This window comes from Notechis scutatus, chromosome 13, assembly GCF_049901735.1.
Source record: "Notechis scutatus isolate UNSWTSFEM ecotype Mainland chromosome 13, rNotScu1.2, whole genome shotgun sequence".
Classification (NCBI taxonomy): domain Eukaryota; kingdom Metazoa; phylum Chordata; class Lepidosauria; order Squamata; family Elapidae; genus Notechis; species Notechis scutatus.
In genome coordinates, this window is record NC_142021.1 from 13774170 (window position 1) to 13793964 (window position 19795).

The 19795-nt window shown below is 44.0% G+C and overlaps 1 protein-coding gene across 1 annotated transcript in view; it reads right to left on the reverse strand.

Annotated features, from left to right (window-relative positions):
* Positions 1 to 19795, reverse strand: part of LOC113422868 (scavenger receptor class F member 2-like) — a 93684-nt gene that overhangs the window by 20958 nt on the left and 52931 nt on the right. The window contains 3 exon segments of the mRNA XM_087942821.1: positions 2695 to 2813; positions 6132 to 6246; positions 6507 to 6610. Coding sequence (XP_087798947.1) covers positions 2695 to 2813; positions 6132 to 6246; positions 6507 to 6610 — 338 coding nt within the window.

Below are 19795 nucleotides of genomic sequence, written 5' to 3' on the forward strand. Positions count from 1 at the left end.
ACAGTCCCACCATTGCCTGTGAATGTGCTGGAAAAAGACCTTGGAGCCCAAGAATAACAAACATTTTAGTAGCTGAAATAAAGCCAGTTGTTCACTGGAAGCACCAGATTAAAGCTTAAATAGTTTGGAGGCACAATTCAAAGTCAAAAATCAGGCATTGGTGCTTTTTTTGGGGGGAATCAAAACTGAAAAAGGGGCCGCCAAAATCAAGAAGGCCATTTCAGACAGACGGGCCTGGTTAAAATGATGTCCCTCGATCATAAAGAGTTTGACTGGCGGCTGCTGCTTGTTGATTTTCAAACGTTAGCTTAAAAGGAGATTATTTTGCTCTGCAGAACCAGGAGATCAGGAGCCCCTCTGCAGCCAAGGAGACAACCTGGGTGCCAATAATTTGCTCCCTGTTTTCTTTTGGCTGGAAAGGAGCATCCACCCAGGCGACATTTCCTCCAACCCTTGCTAAGGAGAAATGTCCTGGCGGTAAGAACAATCGATCCGTGGCATGGCTTCCCTCCAGAAGGGTTGGGCTGGAGGAGGATTGAAGAAGAGTTTGGACAGCCATTTCTCCAGAAGGACGTCAAAATGTAAAGGTTCTTTTACAGATAATCAGAGTTGGAAGGGACTTTGTAGGTCATCTAGTCCAACCCCCTGCCCAAGCAGGAGACCCTACACCATTTCTGACAGATGGCAGTCCAGTCTCTTCTGGAAAGTCTCAAGTGATGATGCTCCTATAACTTCCGAGGGCAACTTCTGTTCCATGGGTTGATTGTTTTCACTGTCAGAAAGTTTATCCTTATTTCCAGGTTAAATCTCTCCTTGTTCATGTATCTTGCCTGAGCAGAGGATTGGACTAGATGACCTTTGAGATCCTTTCTGACGGTGTCATTGACACAGTTGGGTGTACTCAGGGAGATAGTGGGGGACAGAGGGACCTGCCATCCTGTATCCATGGGCTTCTGGGAACTGGACATGACGTAGCAACTGAACAACAGCACAAAATCCTTTCCAGCCCTATTATTTGTGATTTTATGTGATTTTTCCAGAATGTCCCAAAGGTGGACTTTCTTGTTTTTTCTTTTGAAGACATTTCACTTTTCATCCCAGAAGCTTCTTCAGCTCTGTCTGGATGGTGGAGAATGGAAGGATTTATACTCCTTGCAGACAGCTGGTCATTTGCATCCTTTTAGAGGGTCAATGAGGCCACTTGGAGGTTTATGTGTGTCCTCAGGATCACCTGAGTGATCCTGTGGTCTGCGATTTTCTCTCTCTCTGGAAATCCATTCCTCCTCCCACACCATCTGAAGGGGGTTCATCCCAGAATTGTATGGCTAAAAGTCTGTAGAGGTTCTCAGTCATCCAGGATATGGTTGCCCCAAAGGTGCTTTTCAAGAGGCAACTGGACTTTCTTGCTTTTTCCTTTGGAAGATGTTTCGCTTCTCATCCAAGAAGCTTCTTCAGCTTCTCTAGAATTTGTCCCCATAATTAATCAGAACTATTAATCATTGGGACAACGTGTCTCCAGAAGTTATGGGTGCTCCAACACTGGAGGTTTTAAAGAAGAGATTGGACAGCCATTTGTCTGAAATGGCATAGGGTTTCCTGCCTGAGCAGGGGGTTGGACTAGAAGACCTCCAAGGTCCCCTCCAACTCTGTTGTTCTGTTATAAATTCTAAAACTCTCCTTACAGCCGAGAGCGCCATCTCCTTTTCTCCTTGAGTCTCTCCCGTGCAGGAGACTTCCGTCACCTGAGAATCTAGCCAGGTGGCTGGGGTACTTAGTGCCCAGGGGCTGTCCCTGCCCCATTAAATGAGCAGCTCAACTCCCCATCACGGAACAAAGCATTTCTTGTTCCTGTATGTTGTGAAGATGAACGACCCAGGCTGCCAGACTGCTACAAGAAGCTCCCATCAGAAGGATCGAGGCGAGCTACCAAAACAAGCCTCACTCCGTGCATTTTCCTTCTCTGCTGGGATCTCACACTTTTTTTGGGGGGGGGGGGGCAGAATTTACCTCTCCACAAGGCAGTGTTTCTCAAACTTGTGTCAACTCATAAAATAATTCTATGGTCTGTTTAGAGTTGCCAACAGAAAGGGAGGAGGAGCAGTGCGACAGCTTGCAACCCGAAAGTGCATTCCATAAATGTTTTCAAAGATAGTAACTAAGTGATCGAAGTTTCTGCTGGACAAAATTCTAACTGAAGAACATGATTGATGAATCTTGGCTATGGATGTGTCCCATTGGAGAATATGAATTATGATACACCCAGGGGGTGGGGGAAAACCAGGGTCAAAGGTGACAATGAATGATGTGTCTCATAGTCCGCTGCACCCAGGCAATGCTGGACATGTTAACTCTCAATAAATCCTTTTCAAGTTTGGCTCGAGACTCATGATTTAAATGGGGGTAACTGTCGGAATCCTGATACCTTGGCAACTTTAAGATGAGTGGACTTCAGCTCCCAGAATTCCACCGCCGGCATTCCCCAGGGGAGTTCTGGGAGTTGAAGTCCACCTGTCTTAAAAGTTGACAAAGATGAGGGATGCTGCTGTAAGGCCGTGCAATGGCTCAGTTTGGAATTTTTCTCCCTGCCAGGGACCTCCAGAGGGAGGGGTCACAAATATCATGGCATCAGCCCCCCACTCCCAGTTTCAGGTCCATTAACCATGACCAAGACCATGTAGTGGAGTGGATCCTTACCTACAACTTTTGGCAACTTCTGACGTCGAAGGGGGATCCGGGGAAGCTTCAAGCTGATTTGGCTGAACTGTCCACAGAGGCGCCTTGAAGATTTTTTACGAGCCAAGTCCTGGCGAATGCTGTGAAGGAAGTTGGATCACCAGGTGAGACCACGATCAAAAGTTGCTGCATGGATAGCAATAACACTTAGACTTATATACTGCTTCATGGTGTTTTCCAGCCCTCTCTATGCGGTTTACAGAGTCAGCCTCTTACCCCCAACAATCGGGGTCTCCTCATTTGACCGACCTCGGAAGGATGGAAGGCTGAGTCAACCTTGAGCCGGTCAGGATTGAACTGCTGGCAGTCAGCAGAATTAGCTTGCAATACTCCATTCTAACCCCTGCACAGGAAGGAAGGAAGGAAGGAAAGAGGGAAGGAAGGAAGGAAGGAAGGAAGGTAGGAAGGAAGGTAGGAAGGAAGGAAGGAAGAGAAAGAGAAAGAGATGGCAGGGAGAGATGGGGGAAGGAAGGAGAAAGAGATGGGAGGGAGAGAGGGGAAGGAAGGAAGGAAGGAAGGAAGGAAGGAAGGAAGGAAGGAAGGAAGGAAGGAAGGAAGGAAGGAAGGAAGGAAGGAAGGAAGGAGAAAGAGATGGGAGGGAGAGAGGGAAGGAAGAAAGGAAGGAAGGAAGGAAGGAAGGAAGGAAGGAAGGAAGGAGAAAGAGATGGGAGGGAGAGAGGGAAGGAAGGAAGGAAGGAAGGAAGGAAAGGAAGGAAGGAAGGAAGGAAGGAAGGAAGGAAGGAGAAAGAGATGGGAGGGAGAGAGGAGAGAAGGAAGAAAGGAGAAAGAGATGGCAGGGAGAAAGGAGGGAAGGAAGGAAGGAGAAAGATGGCAGGGAGAGATGGCAGGGAGAGAGGGAGGGAGGAAGGAAGGAGAAAGAGATGGGAGGGAGAGAGGAAGTAAGGAAGGGAGAAAGAGATGGGAGGGAGGGAGGAAGGAAGGAAGAAGAAAAGATGGGAGGGAGGAAGGAAGGAAGGAAGGAAGGAAGGAAGGAAGGAAGGAAGGAAGGAAGGAAGGGAAGGAAGGATAGCAATTGCTTCACAGTGCTTTCCAGCCCTCTCTATGCAGTTTACAGAGTCAGCCTCTTACCCCCAACAATCTGGGTCCTCATTATACCAACCTCGGAAGGACGGAACGCTGAGTCAACCTTGAGCCGGTCAGGATCGAACTGCTAGCAGTCTGCAGAATTAGCTTGCAATACTGCCTTCTAACCAGTGTGCCACCGCAGGTCTCAATATGATGTTGGGGCGTCATACTGCATTACATCTTTATAATTTGCTCCTTCCGTCTAAGACTTCCCTGCACATCACTTATCTTACCTGTGAAGGTGATTTCGGGGGGAGGGGCTGTAATTTGGGGCAAGGGAAAGTGACACCTACGGCTATGGATGGAATAAAGCAGGATTTTCCAACCTTGTCCCCTTTAAGACGTTTGGACTTCAATACCCATAATTCTCCTGGGCAGCAAGGGGAATTCTGGGCATTGAAGTCCAAACCTTCTGGACAAATGGTTGTCCAAACTTTGCTTGAAAACATCCAGTGATGGAGCCCCCACAACTCTGGGAGTGAAGCTCTTTCATTGATTACAGGTAGTCCTTGACTTACAACAGTTCGCTTAGTGGCCATTTGAAGTTTGGACATCCCTGAAAAAGTGAGTTATGACCATTTTTCACCCTTTTGACCACTGCTGCACCCCCAGGTTCACGCCATCAAAATTCAGGCACTTTGGCAACCGACTCACATTTATGACGGTTCTGGGATCCTCGGATCCCCTTTTGAGACTTCTCACAACAAGGTCAATGGAAAAGCCAGAGGGGCTTAACAACTGTGTGACTAATTTAACCACTGCAGTGGTTCACTTAACAATGGTGGCAAGAATGGTTCTAAACTAGGGCAAAAAAAGAGTAACTGAACTGTTTTTGCTTAACAGCAGAAGCTTTGGGCTCCATTGTGGTCATAAGTCAAGGACTATCCATAATTATTCTCAGGAACTTGGGCAGCTAAGCTTTCCTAAACTAAACATTTTCATAAACTAACAATTAACTAAACTAAGGGATGTGGTGGCTCAGGGCTAAAACAAGCTGAGCTTGTCGATCAGAAAGGCCAGCAGTTCAGTGGTTCGAATCCCTAGCGCTGCGTTAATGGAGTGAGCTCCTGTTACTGGTCCCAGCTTCTGCCAACCGAGCAGTTTGAAAACACATTAAAAACAGGCATAATATTCCCCTCTGGAAAAAAAAATTGGGGCCGGCCAAAGAGACCCCCCACCGCCCGCCACTCGCGCCGCCCGCCGCCCGCCCGCCCGCCTGGGCTCAGCTCGCGCCGCCCACTGCCCGCTGTCCGCCCGCCCGGGCTCCGCTCGCGCCGCCCGCCGCCCGCCGCCCGCGCGCACCCGCCTGGGCTCAGCTCGCGCCGCCCGCCGCCCGCTCGCGCCACCCGCCCGGGCTCAGCTCGCGCCGCCCGCCCGCCCGCCAAAAAATCGAATTCGATTTTAATCGGAATAATATCATGTCTGTAAAAAATGCAAGTAGAAAAATAGGGACCGCTTTGGAAGCCATATTAGCACCAGATGCTTTCACGCTGCCACAATCTTGAGCCTGGGAAAATGGGAGGCGGGAGAATTTCTTGGAATGTATGTGGTTAGACATAATAGCATTCTTCTTCTAAGTCAAGGTCATGTCATTTCTGCACCTGGGTGAGAGGACGTCTCAAGTTGGGACGGATGGTGATTGGGGCATGTGATGCAATGATGGGTGCAGGGGTGGATTTGTAATTTTTACTTATTGCAGGGAAACCCAGAACTTTCAGATTTGGGATTTCCCAGATGTGCCAGTTTATTACTCTAATAAAAAGAACCTTGGGGAGGATGTCTGTCTCGGAGTTATTTGTTGGAGTGGAGGTTTTCTGGAACGCTGACACTTTGCTTGGAAGGTCACAGCGTTCCGTGTGCCTTTGAAGGTGTTTACTCATGTCGGCCACATGACCATGGAGACGTCGTCAGACAGCGCTGGCTCTTCGGCTTTGTAACGGAGATGAGCACCGCCAGCGGTGGGATTCAAATAATTTAACAACCACTTCTCCGCCCTATTGATTTCTTCCAGCAACCAATTCACCAAACTGCTCAGAAACGTAACAGCTGGTTCTCCAAAGTGGTGTGAACTGGCCGAATCCCACCACTGAGCACCACCCACTAGAGCCAGGAACGACTAGCGTGGATGTGCCAGGGGAACCTTTACCTTTAAGGGAAGCTATGCCAGATGGAAGTGCCCCCTGGCCCATCCTTCCTCCCCCATCCTGGCACCCGTTTCAAGCCAGGGCTCTTTTCTGGGTTTCTGCAGCTTCCCTCCTTCTGCTCACACCCTGCCCCCCCTGAGGTGCCCCCTCCCCAACATGGGTACTCACTCCCGGGCCTGATCCTTCTTGCGGCAAATGCAACAGCAGGACAACAACGAGAGGAGGCAAAGCAGGAAGATCAGGAGGACTCCGGCGCCAATGACTCCCATCCGCTGGTTAGCCTCTGGGGAGGAAAGAGGTTGGCAAGAGTCAGTAGGCAGAGGAAGCCACAAGCCAGCTGGCCTTGCAAAGTGGGATGTGTGTTTGTGTATATGTGTGTGTATGTGTGTGTGTGTGTGTTTTGCAGAGTGTGCTGAAAAAAAAGCAAGATGGCAGCTGCGAGAATGTGAGGAGGCTGTTGCATCCGCTTTTTGAACCTTGCCTGGCACCTCCCCTACCCAGATGGGGCAGGAAGGTTTGCGGGGAGGCTGGCCAGGGACTTACCCATGTGGCACATGCCGGTGAAGGGGTTGCAGGAGTCCTTGTGGCAGTTGCACAGCTCAGCACAGTTTGCACCGTAGTGGCCAGTTGGGCAGGTCAGGTTGCAGCTGGCGAAGGAAGAGTTGGCAAAAGAGGTTAGTTGCCCCTCCTCCAAAAACAGACCTGGAGCTCACCACAATCTTCCATTTAAATTACTCAGAGAGGAACAATAGAATAGGATAGGATAGGATAGGATAGGAATAGGAATAGGAATAGGAATAGCATAGAATAGCATAGAATAGCATAGAATAGAATAGAATAGAATAGAATAGAATAGAATAGCATAGCATAGCATAGCATAGCATAGAATAGAATAGAATAGAATAGAATAGAATAGCATAGGATAGCATAGCATAGCATAGCATAGCATAGAATAGAATAGAATAGAATAGAATAGAATAGAATAGAATAGAATAGAATAGAATGGAATAGGAATGGAATGGAATGGAATGGAATGGAATAGAATAGAATAGAATAGAATAGAATAGAATAGAATAGAATAGAATAGAATAGAATAGAAAAGAGAATGGAATGGAATGGAATAGGAATAGGAATAGGAATAGAATGGAATGGAATAGAATAGAATAGAATAGAATAGAATAGAATAGAATAGAATAGAATAGGAATAGCATAGCATAGCATAGCATAGCATAGCATAGCATAGCATAGAATAGAATAGAAAATGGAAGAGAATAGAATAGAATAGAATAGAATAGAATAGAGAATGGAATGGAATGGAATAGGAATAAAGAATAGCATAGCATAGCATAGCATAGCATAGCATAGCATAGCATAGCATAGCATAGCATAGCATAGAATAGAATAGAATAGAAAAGACAATGGAATGGAATGGAATAGAATAGAATAGAATAGAATAGAAAAGACAATGGAATGGAATAGAATAGAATAGACAATGGAATAGAATAGAATAGAATAGAATAGAATAGAATAGAATAGAAAATGGAATAGAATAGAATAGAAAATGGAATAGAATAGAATATAATAGAAATGGAATGGAATGGAATAGGAATAAGGAATAGCATAGAATAGCATAGCATAGCATAGCATAGCATAGCATAGAATAGAATAGAATAGGAAAGACAATGGAATAGAATAGAATAGAATAGAATAGAAAATGGAATAGAATAGAATAGAATAGAATAGAATAGAATAGAATAGAGAATGGAATGGAATGGAATAGAATAGAATATAATAGAAATGGAATGGAATAGGAATAGGAATAGGAATAGGAATAGCAATAGCAATAGCAATAGCAATAGGAATGGAATGGAATGGAATAGAATAGAACAGAATAGAACAAAATAAGGAATAGAATAGAACAGAACAGAACAGAATAAGGAATAAAGAATAAGGAATAAGGAATAGAATAGAATAGAATAGGAATAGGAATAAGGAATAGAATAGAATTAGAATGGAATGGAATGGAATAGAATAGAATAGAATAGAATAGAATAGAATAGAATAGAATAGAATAGAATAGAACAGGAATAAAGAATAAAAAATAAAGAATAAAGAATAAAGAATAGAATAGAATAGAATAGAATAGAATAGAATAGGAATAGGAATAGAATGGAATGGAATAGAATAGAATAGAATAGAATAGAATAGAATAGAATAGAATAGAACAAAATAAGGAATAGAATTAGATTAGATTAGATTAGATTAGATTAGAATAGAATAGAACAAAATAAGGAATAGAATAGAATAGAACAGAATAAGGAATAGAATAGAATTAGAATAGAATTGAATAGAATGGAACAAAATAGGGAATAGAATAGAATAGAATAGAATAGAATAGAATAGAATAGAATAGAATAGAATAGAATAGAAATAGGAATAGGAATAGGAATGGAATAGAATAGAACAGAACAGAACAGAACAGAATAAAATAGAATATAAAAATAGGAATAGGAATGGAATGGGGAATAGAATAGAACATAGAAGCAATTACAAAAGTTAAAATTGAACTGAAACCAGAGATATTTTTATTAGGAATTTTAAAACAAAAGATTAGTAAAAAATCATTGTATATTATACTTCACATATTAACAGCAGCAGGGTTTGCCTTTGCCCAAAATTGGAAATGCGAAAATACTCCCCCCAACTTTATGATTATAAAGAAAACTTGGGCATGCGCAGAAATGGACAGTTTGTCAATGGAACTCAAAAAGAAAGAGGAGTCAGAGTACTACGAGATTTGGAATTTATGATACAGTTGGTTGGAAGGTAGACATCAAATGAACAAAAGAAAGTCAAATAAGAAGGTATGACGGAAATTAGCAATATCACATGCAATCAGGTATACATTTGTAATATATAACTAGATGAAACTTCATGTTATACATTAATGTAATAAGTGTGAATGATTATTTTACATAATTTGAGAGATGTCAAATTGAGTGAACGCTGTCTTGCTCACATTGTGATAAGTGGACTTTGGTTTTATTGTAATTTGTATAAATTTGTTTAATAAAGTATTTTTCTAAAAAAAGGATAGAATAGGGAATAGAATGAAACGAATGGAATGGAATAGAAAAATAGAATGCAGTATAGAATAGAAGACAGTAGAGTAGAGTGGAATAGGGTAGAGTAGAGTAGAATAGAATTAGAATAAGAGTAGGGATAGAATAGAATAGAATAGAATAGAATAGAATAGAATAGAATAGAATAGAAAATTCTGGGAGTTGAATTCTGGGAGTTAAAGTTGCCAAGTTTGGAGACCCCTAAATCTCAGGACTGAATCTTTATTTTTATTGATGTGGGTTTTTATAAAATCATTGCCTTTATGCTGTTTTGTGGATAGCAAACTGCCCAGAGTTGTTTTATGATGGGCAGTTATATCTATATTTTGAATAAATAAAGATTGCGTTGCTAAAATTTGCTGGTACTAGTTTTCACATTTTATTTTAAATAAGCCCCAGAATAGACGTGTGAGACCCCAGAAGGCTTATGGTAACTCCCCAGTCCCCCCAAAAAAACCAAAGGAGAATCAACATTTGGGCCCCCGCCAGTTCAATGCCTTCGCTTGTACCACCATGGCTTCCCCATTGGGGTCCTCAGAAGCTGGAAAAAATGAGGCAGCCGCCAACCACAAAACTGGCTGGCTCCATGCCAAGCCCTGAGCAGAGGCATCCTTGGGATGTGACTGCCAAAAAAGCAAAAAAATCCATCTGGCAGCTGCAACAGCATCATTTCTAATATATGTTAAAAAGGGGAGGGGGCTTCAGTCATAGTCGTGGCTTCCATCTTGACTTTTAGGGGCTTTCTCTCGGACATTCCTGGCCCTGAGCTCTTTTTTTAATGGCTGTTACAGTCTCCCTCCAAATTGTGTGTCCAGCAAACAGTCCCAAGGGGTCAGCAAAATGCAGGATGCAGCCATGCCTGCCTGTGGTTATCTAACTTCCCCAGAGCCCCCCCACCCCCGGGGGGCAGAGGGAAACCTTTGGGCAACCCTGAAGGGTTTGGAGAAGCAGAAGGAGCCACATGGGTGACCTGCAAGGCTTAAAAATACCCCAGTCTCTTTTAAATGTCCTTTAAATCCTGCTGTGCCCAAGCCAAAAAGGGACGTGGTGGCTCAGGGGCTAAGATGCTGCGCTTGTCGATCAGAAAGGCCGGCAGTTCGGCGATTCAAATCCCTAGCGCCGCGTAACGGAGCAAGCTCCTGTTCCTTGTCCAGCTTCTGCCAACCTTGCAGTTCAAAAGCACCTAAAAAAAATGCAAGTAGGGACCACTTTGTGTCAGCTTTGGAAGCCATATTAGCACCAGACGCTTCCACACTGCCACCTTCTTGAGCCTGGGAAAATGGGGGGAATTTCACACCTTCACACTGAAACTGAAAGAGAAAAAAGAATCCAAATGTTTCTTAATTTGGAATAAATGGCATGATTGGGTGACATACAGAAATAAGAAATTAATCTGTAAGAGACCTCAAGAAACTAAACTGTAAAGATGTAGACCAGGGGTGTCCAACCTTTCACCTTCCCTGGGCCACATTAGAAGATGAAAATTTGGTTTGGGCCGCACATAATTAAATTAAATAATTAATTAAATTAAATAATTAAATTAAATTAAATAATTAAATTAAATTAAATTAAATTAAATTAAATTAAATTAAATTAAATTAAATTAAATAATAAAATAATAAAATAAAATAAAATTATTATTTATTATTAATTATTTATTATTTATTAAAAATTATTTATTTTTTATTTCATAATTTTCCGGCCAAATTTTGCGGGGTGGGGGGGGGGGGAAGAAAGCTCGCCCGCCTCGCACCTACCTCTCCTCCTGCAAATTATTTATTTTTATTAATTTTCCAGCCAAATTTTGCGGGGTGGGGAGGAGGGGGGGAAGAAAGCTCGCCCGCCTCACGCCTACCTCTCCTCCTGCAAATGCAGCAGCAGCGGCAGCGGTGGCGGGGGCAGAAGCAGTGGCGGCGGCAGCGGCGACGGGGGCAGAAGCAACAGCGGTGGCGGCGGCAGCGGCAACAGCAGGACTTTTGGACTGCGGCTGCCCGCCTTTTCTGTTGCTCGCCTCACCCCGCCTCGCGCCTACCTCGCCTCCTGCAAATGCAGCAGCGGCGGTGGCGGCAACAGCAGGAGGTGGTGGGGCGGGACTTTTGGGCTGCGGCTGCCCGCCTTTTCTGTTGCTCGCCTCGCCCTGCCTCGCGCCTGCCTCTCCTCCTCCTCCTCGCTGGATCTTTCATGAAGGTTGGGGTGGGCGTTGGGCCGCATTACGAGGCGACCTGGGCCGCATGCGGCCCGTGGGCCGCGGGTTGGACAAGCCTGATGTAGACTATATAAGAATAACAATTATAGAAAAAGTCATTAATTAATATTAGATAAATGTAAATACAATGTGTTAAGATATATAAGATAAGAACCTGTATACATGTCAAAAATGCTGCTGAAACTGTGATGTTTTATGTTGTAATAATGGAAAAATAAAAAAAAATATTTAAAAAGTGCAAGTAGAAAAATAGGGACCCCTTTGGTGGGAAGGAAATAGCGTTCCGTGCGCCTTCGGCAGCGTTTACTCATGCTGGCCACATGACCACAGAGACGTCTTTGGACAGCGCTGGTTTTTCGGCTTTGTAACGGAGATGAGCACCGCCCCCTAGAGCCGGAAACGACGAGCACGTATTATGTGCGAGGGGAACCTTTGCCTAAACAGCTTTCTACAAGAGAAAAGCATCACTGACTTACGACCACAATTGGAAAGGACTTCAAGGCAGTGGCTGAGTGACTTGCAGCCGATTTTGCAAAGGTCATTAAGCGAATCACTGCAATTTTTAAGCAAATCGCACAGCCGTTTAGCAAATCCGGCTCCCCCCATTAACTTAGCTGGAAAGTTAATATTTAAAGTTAATTAAGCAGCCTGGAAAGGTCACATATGATGATCCTTTGACCCCTGGACTCTGCAACTGTCGTAACTACTTGCCGGTTGCTGAACAGCCAAATTTGGACCGTGTAACCTCTGAGATGATGCAGTAATTGTAAATGCAACTTGTAAGCAGGGGTGGGATTCTGCTGGTTTGGGCGAATCCCTGGCTCCGAAGACCAGCTGGGAGCGAACCAATGAGTACTGCCCCTCTAGAGCCGGGAATGACTGGCATGTATGGGCGAGGGGTCACCTTTTACCTTTTACCTTGATGCCCAAGTCAAAATAAGTAATTCCCCGACATAACAGCCGTTGTTGGCTGTTAAAGTGGGATGATTTTCCACATTTGGGTTCTTTAAAGTGAAAAATGGACTTGCAATATAATTTTTTCCTCCAAAATGGGCAGTTTTTTTTAAAAAGAGAAAAAACGTGGCACTTTGAGCACAGGAAGGACGTGCTCCTCTGACCTATAAGAGCTGCCCCTTGGGCCACCTTTGCTTACGGTTCCCTTCTCCCCTTGGGCCAATGTGCCCAATTTATGAACTCTTTCAGTTTAGTGCTTTGCTGGCATCCTGTCATGAATTGTTAGGGGAGGGGGGGACAGGAAGGGAGGCTATTTGGCACATAGAGGGTAGAGATGGGCAAGGGGTGTGAGTGTGTGTGTGTGTGTGTGTGTGTGTGTGTGTGTGGAGAGAGAGAGGGAGGGTGGGAAGGGGAGAGAGAGGGAGAAAGAGAGAGAATGAACGGTGTGAGAAGTAGCCTGTTCCAAGATTCAAGGCTGTGGAGCCTGGGAAAAGAATGAACTGCACCAAGTGGCACCTACCGAGCTAATCCCCAAATGCCTTTGGGCTACAACGATTGGGTGGTGACAGACTGGTCGAGGGGTGGGAGGGCCGGGCAGAAGAGGAAAAAATTGTAACGCTTTGCGCAGGAACCTCAGATCTTGTTCTGACCCAAACCTTGTTCCAAGGAAACAAACATGAAACAGAGGTAACAGCAAAACCTTTTAATGATTCTTTACAAATTCCGTTCCTTCACGGTTAAAAGGCTGTTTCCAACTAATTGTCTCTGATAAGAACGAGCCTTGCCAAGGTTGTGCAAGGCTGCCAAGAACACGAGATAAAGTTACTAAGAAATATTTCAAACACAAAGAGTCTCCAAACACCAACCAAAATATTCCGACCGTCCACAAGGCTTGAGTGCAAAATCTTCTTTGCTTCCTGCAAAGAACTCCGGATTCTCAGCTGGCTTTTATCTCTCAAGGGAAGGGCCATTACCTTGAAGCCTTACTCCTGAGTTGCCCGTGCTGCTGCAGGTGCTTTTTCCTTTGAGCAGCCCTGCACGCACACACGCTGAGCACAGGCTCCTCAGGGGCTTCTTTATCACTGCTGCCAGCCCCCACAATCTCCAAAGGCAGGACTCCCTGATGGTCCTGGCCCCATCCCTGCCTCACACGCAGGCCCCTCGTCCGAGTCCTCGCTGTCCGAGACCTCAGCCATCCGCACATGCTGCCAGCAAAGCACAACAGATCTAACCTTTCTGTTTGCTGCCACCAGCTATCCTCAGTAAAAGAACCTATCGCTTCAACCCAATGGAGTCGAGGGTCTTTCTTTCCTAGCGACCTAGACGGGGCAGGCCTGACAGCTAGCCACTCCTCGCCAAGCTAGTAGTCCAAGTGTGGGAACTTCTTATGAGTGAGCGCTGTGGCTTAGCCTGGCTTCTAAACTGAGATACAGATGGCCCTTGCCTTACAGCCATTCCTTTAATGATTGTTTGAAGTTGCGGCAGCACTGGAAAAAAGCGGCCTATGGCTGGTCCTCGTGCTTATGACTGTCACAGCCTTTCCAAATGTGGGCACCTGGCAACTGGCATCTATTTACCATGGTCACCGTGTCCCATCATCATTTGCAACCTTCCCAGCCAGTTTCCGACAAGAAAAATCAAGAGGGGGGAGGGGGAAACCGGATTTACTTAACAAATATGTGGTTCGCTTAACAACAGTGGCCAAAAAAGGTCATAAAACAGAGAGTGGCTCACAACCCTCTTGCTTAGAAATAGAAACTGTGGTCGTAAGTCCACCTGTTCCTGCCACTCACTAGCCCAGGGATGGGTTTAAGCGGTTTTATGGTGGCAGTCCATCATTAACGCCTGAGAGCCTGGCTGAGGATTTTCACCAGCCGTCCCAAAGGTGCTTTTTTCAAGAGTTTCTGGTTTTCCTTTGAAGACGTTTCACTCCTCATCCAAGAAGCTTCCTCGGCTCTGACTGGATGGTGGGGAAGGGAAGGATTTATACTCCTTACAGACAGCTGGTCATTTGCGTCCTTTTAGAGGGTCATTGTGGCCACTTGGAGGCTTATCTGTGTCCTCAGGGTCACCTGAGTACTGCAAATGGTTCCTGTAGTCTTCAATTATTTCCCCCTCTGGAAATCCATTCCTACTCCCACACCATTCCAAGGGGGTTCATCCCAAACTGTATGGCTAAAAGTCTGTAGATATTCTCAGTCACCCAAGTCATGGTTGTCCCAAAGATGCTTTTTCAGGAGGCAACTGGACTTTCTTGAGTTTTTTTATTTGAAGACGTTTTGCTTCTCACCCAAGAAGCTTCTTCAGCTCTGACTGGATGGTGGGGAATGGAAGGATTTATACTCCTTACAGACACCTGGTCATTTGCGTCCTTTTAGAGGGTTGTTGAGGCCACTTGGAGGTTTATCTGTGTCCTCAGGGTCACCTGAGTGGTGCAAATGGCTCCTGTAGTCTGCAATCCCTTTTGGAAATCCATCCCTAACTCCCACCCGATGAGTGAGCTAACCCTGAAGAAAGGAGTCAAACTGGCTGGAGGGGGCTCACTCTCCATAAGCAGCAACGGGCGGAGGCTTGGCCATCCCATCCTCCCAGGAATGCTGATGCCTCTTGGACCTCGGGAGGTTGTTTTTTTCCTTGGCTCAGATCCTGCCCTCCTCAGGGCCATGTGCTGGTTTGGCCCAGAAGCTTCCTGGCTCTTCACAGCAGCTGCAAGCTGGCCGGCTTACAAAGGAACGTGTTTCCTGCCTGCCGTACTGTTTTCAATTTGGAGACTCGTTTGAGAGTTTGCAGTTCTGCAGAATTTTGCATCTTCGTACTTTTTGCACAGTTGATGGTTTCAGGCAAGAATGACGAGCTCTGGGAGGCTCAGCAACCTCTGTGAGGTTTCAGCCACTTTATGCTCTTTTTTTTCTTTTCCAAAGAGCATATTTGGATGCCATGTCCTGCCGACCTGCAGGCACCCTGGCACCAAGCTGGCTCACACTGCCAACCTGTGAAGGGCTATGAGAATCATCTTGGGAGGGCTGAAACATTCTGTAGCCCCCCCTAAACCAGCATTTCTCGGTCTTGGCAGCTTGAAACATTGCTGGCTGGGGAATTCTGGGAGTTGAAGTCCACCTATCTTAAAGTTGTTACAATTGAGAAACGCTGCCTAAGCCAACTTTCAGCTTTTCTTTTCCTTTTTCTTCAAAATTTTATTAAGTAAATCATTAAAAACATTGGACATGGTGTGATCGTCCCGACAATCCTGATTGTCATACATATTATGGCATAGAATACATATTTTATATACATATCTACATTTATACATCTGCACACTGCAAAAACATATGGACTACACAACTCGATCAGGGCAAAGCAATCTACATAGACTTCTGTAAAGCCTTTGATTCAGTGGTACACAACAAAGTACTTCTAAAACTAAAATCTTATGGTATCTCTGGAAAGTTGCATAACTGGATAGAAACATTCCTGTCAAACAGACAACAAATGATCAAAATTGGAAGCGTCTTATCAAATTCTGTACCTGTCAACAGTGGTGTCCCCCAAGGCAGTGTTCTAGGACCAACTCTCTTCATACTCTACATAAATGACCTCTGTGACCATATTAAGAGCAACTGCGTTCTCTTTGCCTATGATGTAAAGCTATTCAACACCACCGACAATACTGCTACCCTTCAAAAAGACCTCGACTATGTATCAGAATGGTCAAACAAATGGCAACTTCAAAACTCAACAAATAAATGCTCTGTCTTACATATTGGCAAAAAAAAATCAGAAAATAAAATACAAGCTGAATAGTCAAGACCTTGTTGATGATCCAAACTCTGTCAAGGACCTTGGAGTTCTCATCTCTAATGATCTAAGTGCTAGAGCCCACTGTAACTACATAGCCAAAAAGGCATTAAGAGTTGTTAACCTAATCCTACGTAGATTTTTCTCTGGTAATATCACACTGCTAACTAGAGCATACAAAACATTTGCTAGACCAATACTTGAATACAGCTCATCAGTCTGGAACCTGCATTACGTATCTGATATTAACACAGTTGAGAAAGTCCAGAAATATTTCACAAGAAGAGTTCTCCACTCCTCTACTCGTTGCAGAATACCTTATGCCACCAGACTCAAAATTCTAGACCTAGAAAACCTAGAACTTTGCCACCTTCAGTCCGATCTAAGCATAGTATATAAAATTATACATTGCAATGTCCTACCTATCAATGAATACTTGAGCTTCAACCATAACAATACAAGAGCACACAATAGATATAAACTCAAGGTTAATCGCGCCAAACTTGATTGCAGGAAATAAGACTTCAGCAACAGAGTGGTCAATGTCTGGAATACCCTACCTGACTCTGTGGTTTCTTCCCCAAACCCCAAAAACTTTAAACTTAGACTGTCTGCTATTGACCTCACCCCTTTCCTAAGAGGTCTGTAAGGGGCGTGCATAAGCGCACCAACGTCCCTACTGTCCCTATCCTATTGTTTCTTTTTTAATTTTTCTTATATGTATCCATTTCATGTATTCATAACTATGTTTATACTTATATCTGTTATCTTACAATCGCCTGACTAAATAAATAAATAAATAAATAAACAAATATAACATTTATGCAATAGTTTCCAATTCTAGTCATACATTCTGCCAACCCTATCTCTTTTGATTCTAGATCCTTCCTTTTCCCCCACCATTGATAGAATTTATCCCATACTTTATAGTATTCTATCTTGTCTTTATATTTCAGCTCTAAAGTTAATTTATCCACCTCAGCACATGTCCATATCTTTTTTATTACATCATTTTCATCGGGAATTTCTTTATCATTCCACTTTTGAGCAAAGGTTTGTTTTGCTGCCGTAATCACATGTATTATTAAATAGACTTCTTCTTTGTTGTATTTTTCTGTTATAATTCCAAGAAGAAGAAAATTCTGGTTTATATTCCAAGAAGAAAAAATTCTGGTTTATATTCCACTTTATGTCCTACCATCTCCTCACGCCACCTCTGAATTCTCTGCCAAAATTCCTGGGTTTTTCTACATTTCCACTATATGTGGTATATGAACCCTAGCATTTCCAGCAGTTAGGTGATATATTTTGATACATTTTAGACAATTTTGCTGGAGGAAGATGCCACCTATAAAACATTTTATATAGGTTTTCCTTATACGATGTGGGCAATTTTTTTTTGTTTCTTTCCAATAAAGTTTGCCAATTGTCCAAATTGATACCATGCCCCAAAATTTTTGCCCATGCCAACATTGTTTCTTTTACCTGCTCCAGCTTATAATCCAATAAACATCTGTAGATTTTCCTTATCAGTTTGTCCTCTGATCCAAGTAATATTTTCTCCAATATCATAGGCTGTCTACTGATCCTCCATTCTTTCGTATCTTGTCTATATCTTGATTGGACTTGCAGGTAAGCCCACCATTCCAATTCTACTTCGTTGATCTTTTAGTTCCTGCCTTGATTTTAATTCTCCTTCCTCATTTATGATGTCTTTATATGTGATGGCTTTTCTTTGATTAAAAAAGTTCGGGTGGACTAAAGCTTTTCTGAGGGCACAAACAAATCCATGCAATCCCTCCCAACAGACTGGGAAGAGCACACTCATCTACCAGAAGCCACAAGGATAAATTCCCCACCAAACCTATTTTTAGCATGTCCCAGGGCTTCCCCCCCATCTGCATCAAAAGTCCTTTCATAGTTTGACCGGAGCAATGTATGGGGACCGCATGCCACAACACCTGAGTTCCCAAGGAAGAAAATCCAGATGTGTCTCTCTTTCTCCCCCCACAACCTGTTTTACAAATGCGCCAAATGTGTTTCACAGGGATGCCTGGAACTCAGCAGAAGCTGTGCAAGAGGAAGGAAGGAAACTGCAAAAAAAAAAGGAAGAAGGGATGAAAGAAAAAGCAGGAAGGAAGGAGGGAGGGAGAAAGGACAAGACATAGTTGGAAAATGTTCCAGCTTTGGGGGTTGATTACAGATGATTAATGATGTCTAAGGGCCAATTAAAGGACAACTCTCATATCCTCCAATCTGGCAACAATATCAAGGACTGTTTTGATGTTAGTTTTATAGGGAACAGGGATACCCATTCCACCATTCTTGCAATCACAGGAACCGAGACTTTTCAGCAATTGTGGCCCAAGATGGCTTCAAGAACTGCAATGAGGTTTCGTGGATGCTGGAACCTGTTTCTGAACTAAATCCAGAAGCTGCTTCTGTCTTCTTCATAGATCCTGGGGCCAGTTATTAACAACCCAATAAAGTCTGACACTTAGGCAAGAAAAACCAAAAGGACATATCTAAACTGGGTGAAACCAGGCTTAATAGCAGGAACTGTGAGAAGGATCTTGGAGTCTTAGTGGACAACCAGCTAAATAGGAGCCAGCAGTGTGCAGTAGCAGCCAAAAAAGCCAATGCAATCCTAAATTGCATTAACAGAGAGATACAATCAAGATCAAGGGAGTTACTAATACCACTCTATAAAGCCTTAATAAGACCACACCTAGAGTACTGCATCCCATTTTGGTCACCACACTATAAAAAAGATGTTGAGGCTCTCGAAAAAATGCAGAGAAGAGCAACCAGGATGATTAGGGGACTGGAGACTAACACATATGATGAACAGTTGCAGGAACTGGGCTTGGTTAGTCTAGGGAAAAGAAAGACCAGGGGAGACAGGATAGCAGTCTTCCAATATTTACGGGGCTGCCACAGAGAGGTCAAGCTATTTTCTAAAGCACCTGAAGGCCAGACAAGGAATAATGGATGGAAACTGAACAAGGAGAGATTCAACCTGGAAATAAGGAGGAATTTTCTGGCAGTGAGAACAATCAAGCCATAGCACAGAAGTTGCCTTCGGAAGTTGTGGGAGCTTCACCACTGGAAGCTTTCAAGAAGAGACTGAACTGCCATCTGTCAGAAATGGTGGTGGTGGTGGGGTTTGGACTAGATGACCTCCAAGGTCCCTTCTACCTCTGTTAATCTGCTAACTGGGTGGGGAAGTCTGGGAGTTGAAGCCCACCTAACTTAAAACTCGCCACAAAGTTGAGAAGCAATGCTTTAGAAGTTTAGCACAAACTAATCTGGAGCTGATTAGCATCCTGCAGTCCATCTGAGAATGATGTGAATTTTAATCCCAACACACTGATGAGTGCCCCAGGTTGGGAAAGCAGATGTTGCGGAATAAAACACAAAGAGAAGCCTAAGCTTGCAAGAATTCTGTTTTACATATATAATAGAAAAGAAACAGTGGGTAGAAAGATCCCCTTCTTCACCCAGAAGGAGAAGTCAGCTTTCTTTGCCAAAAACACAGAAAGAATTTGTTGGAACACCCCCCCCCCCCGCACCTCCCAGGATAATAAATATAAGCTTTGTCTTGAAGAAGCATGCCATGGCTAAACACGACGAAGTAGCCAGGATGTCCCTTTTCTGCTAAACTAAAGAATTGTGGATGTCAGGAAACGAAGATTTTGTGCTTCAGCCATAAGGGGACAACTTTCTGCCAGCCAGAAGATGATGTTTTCTAGGAT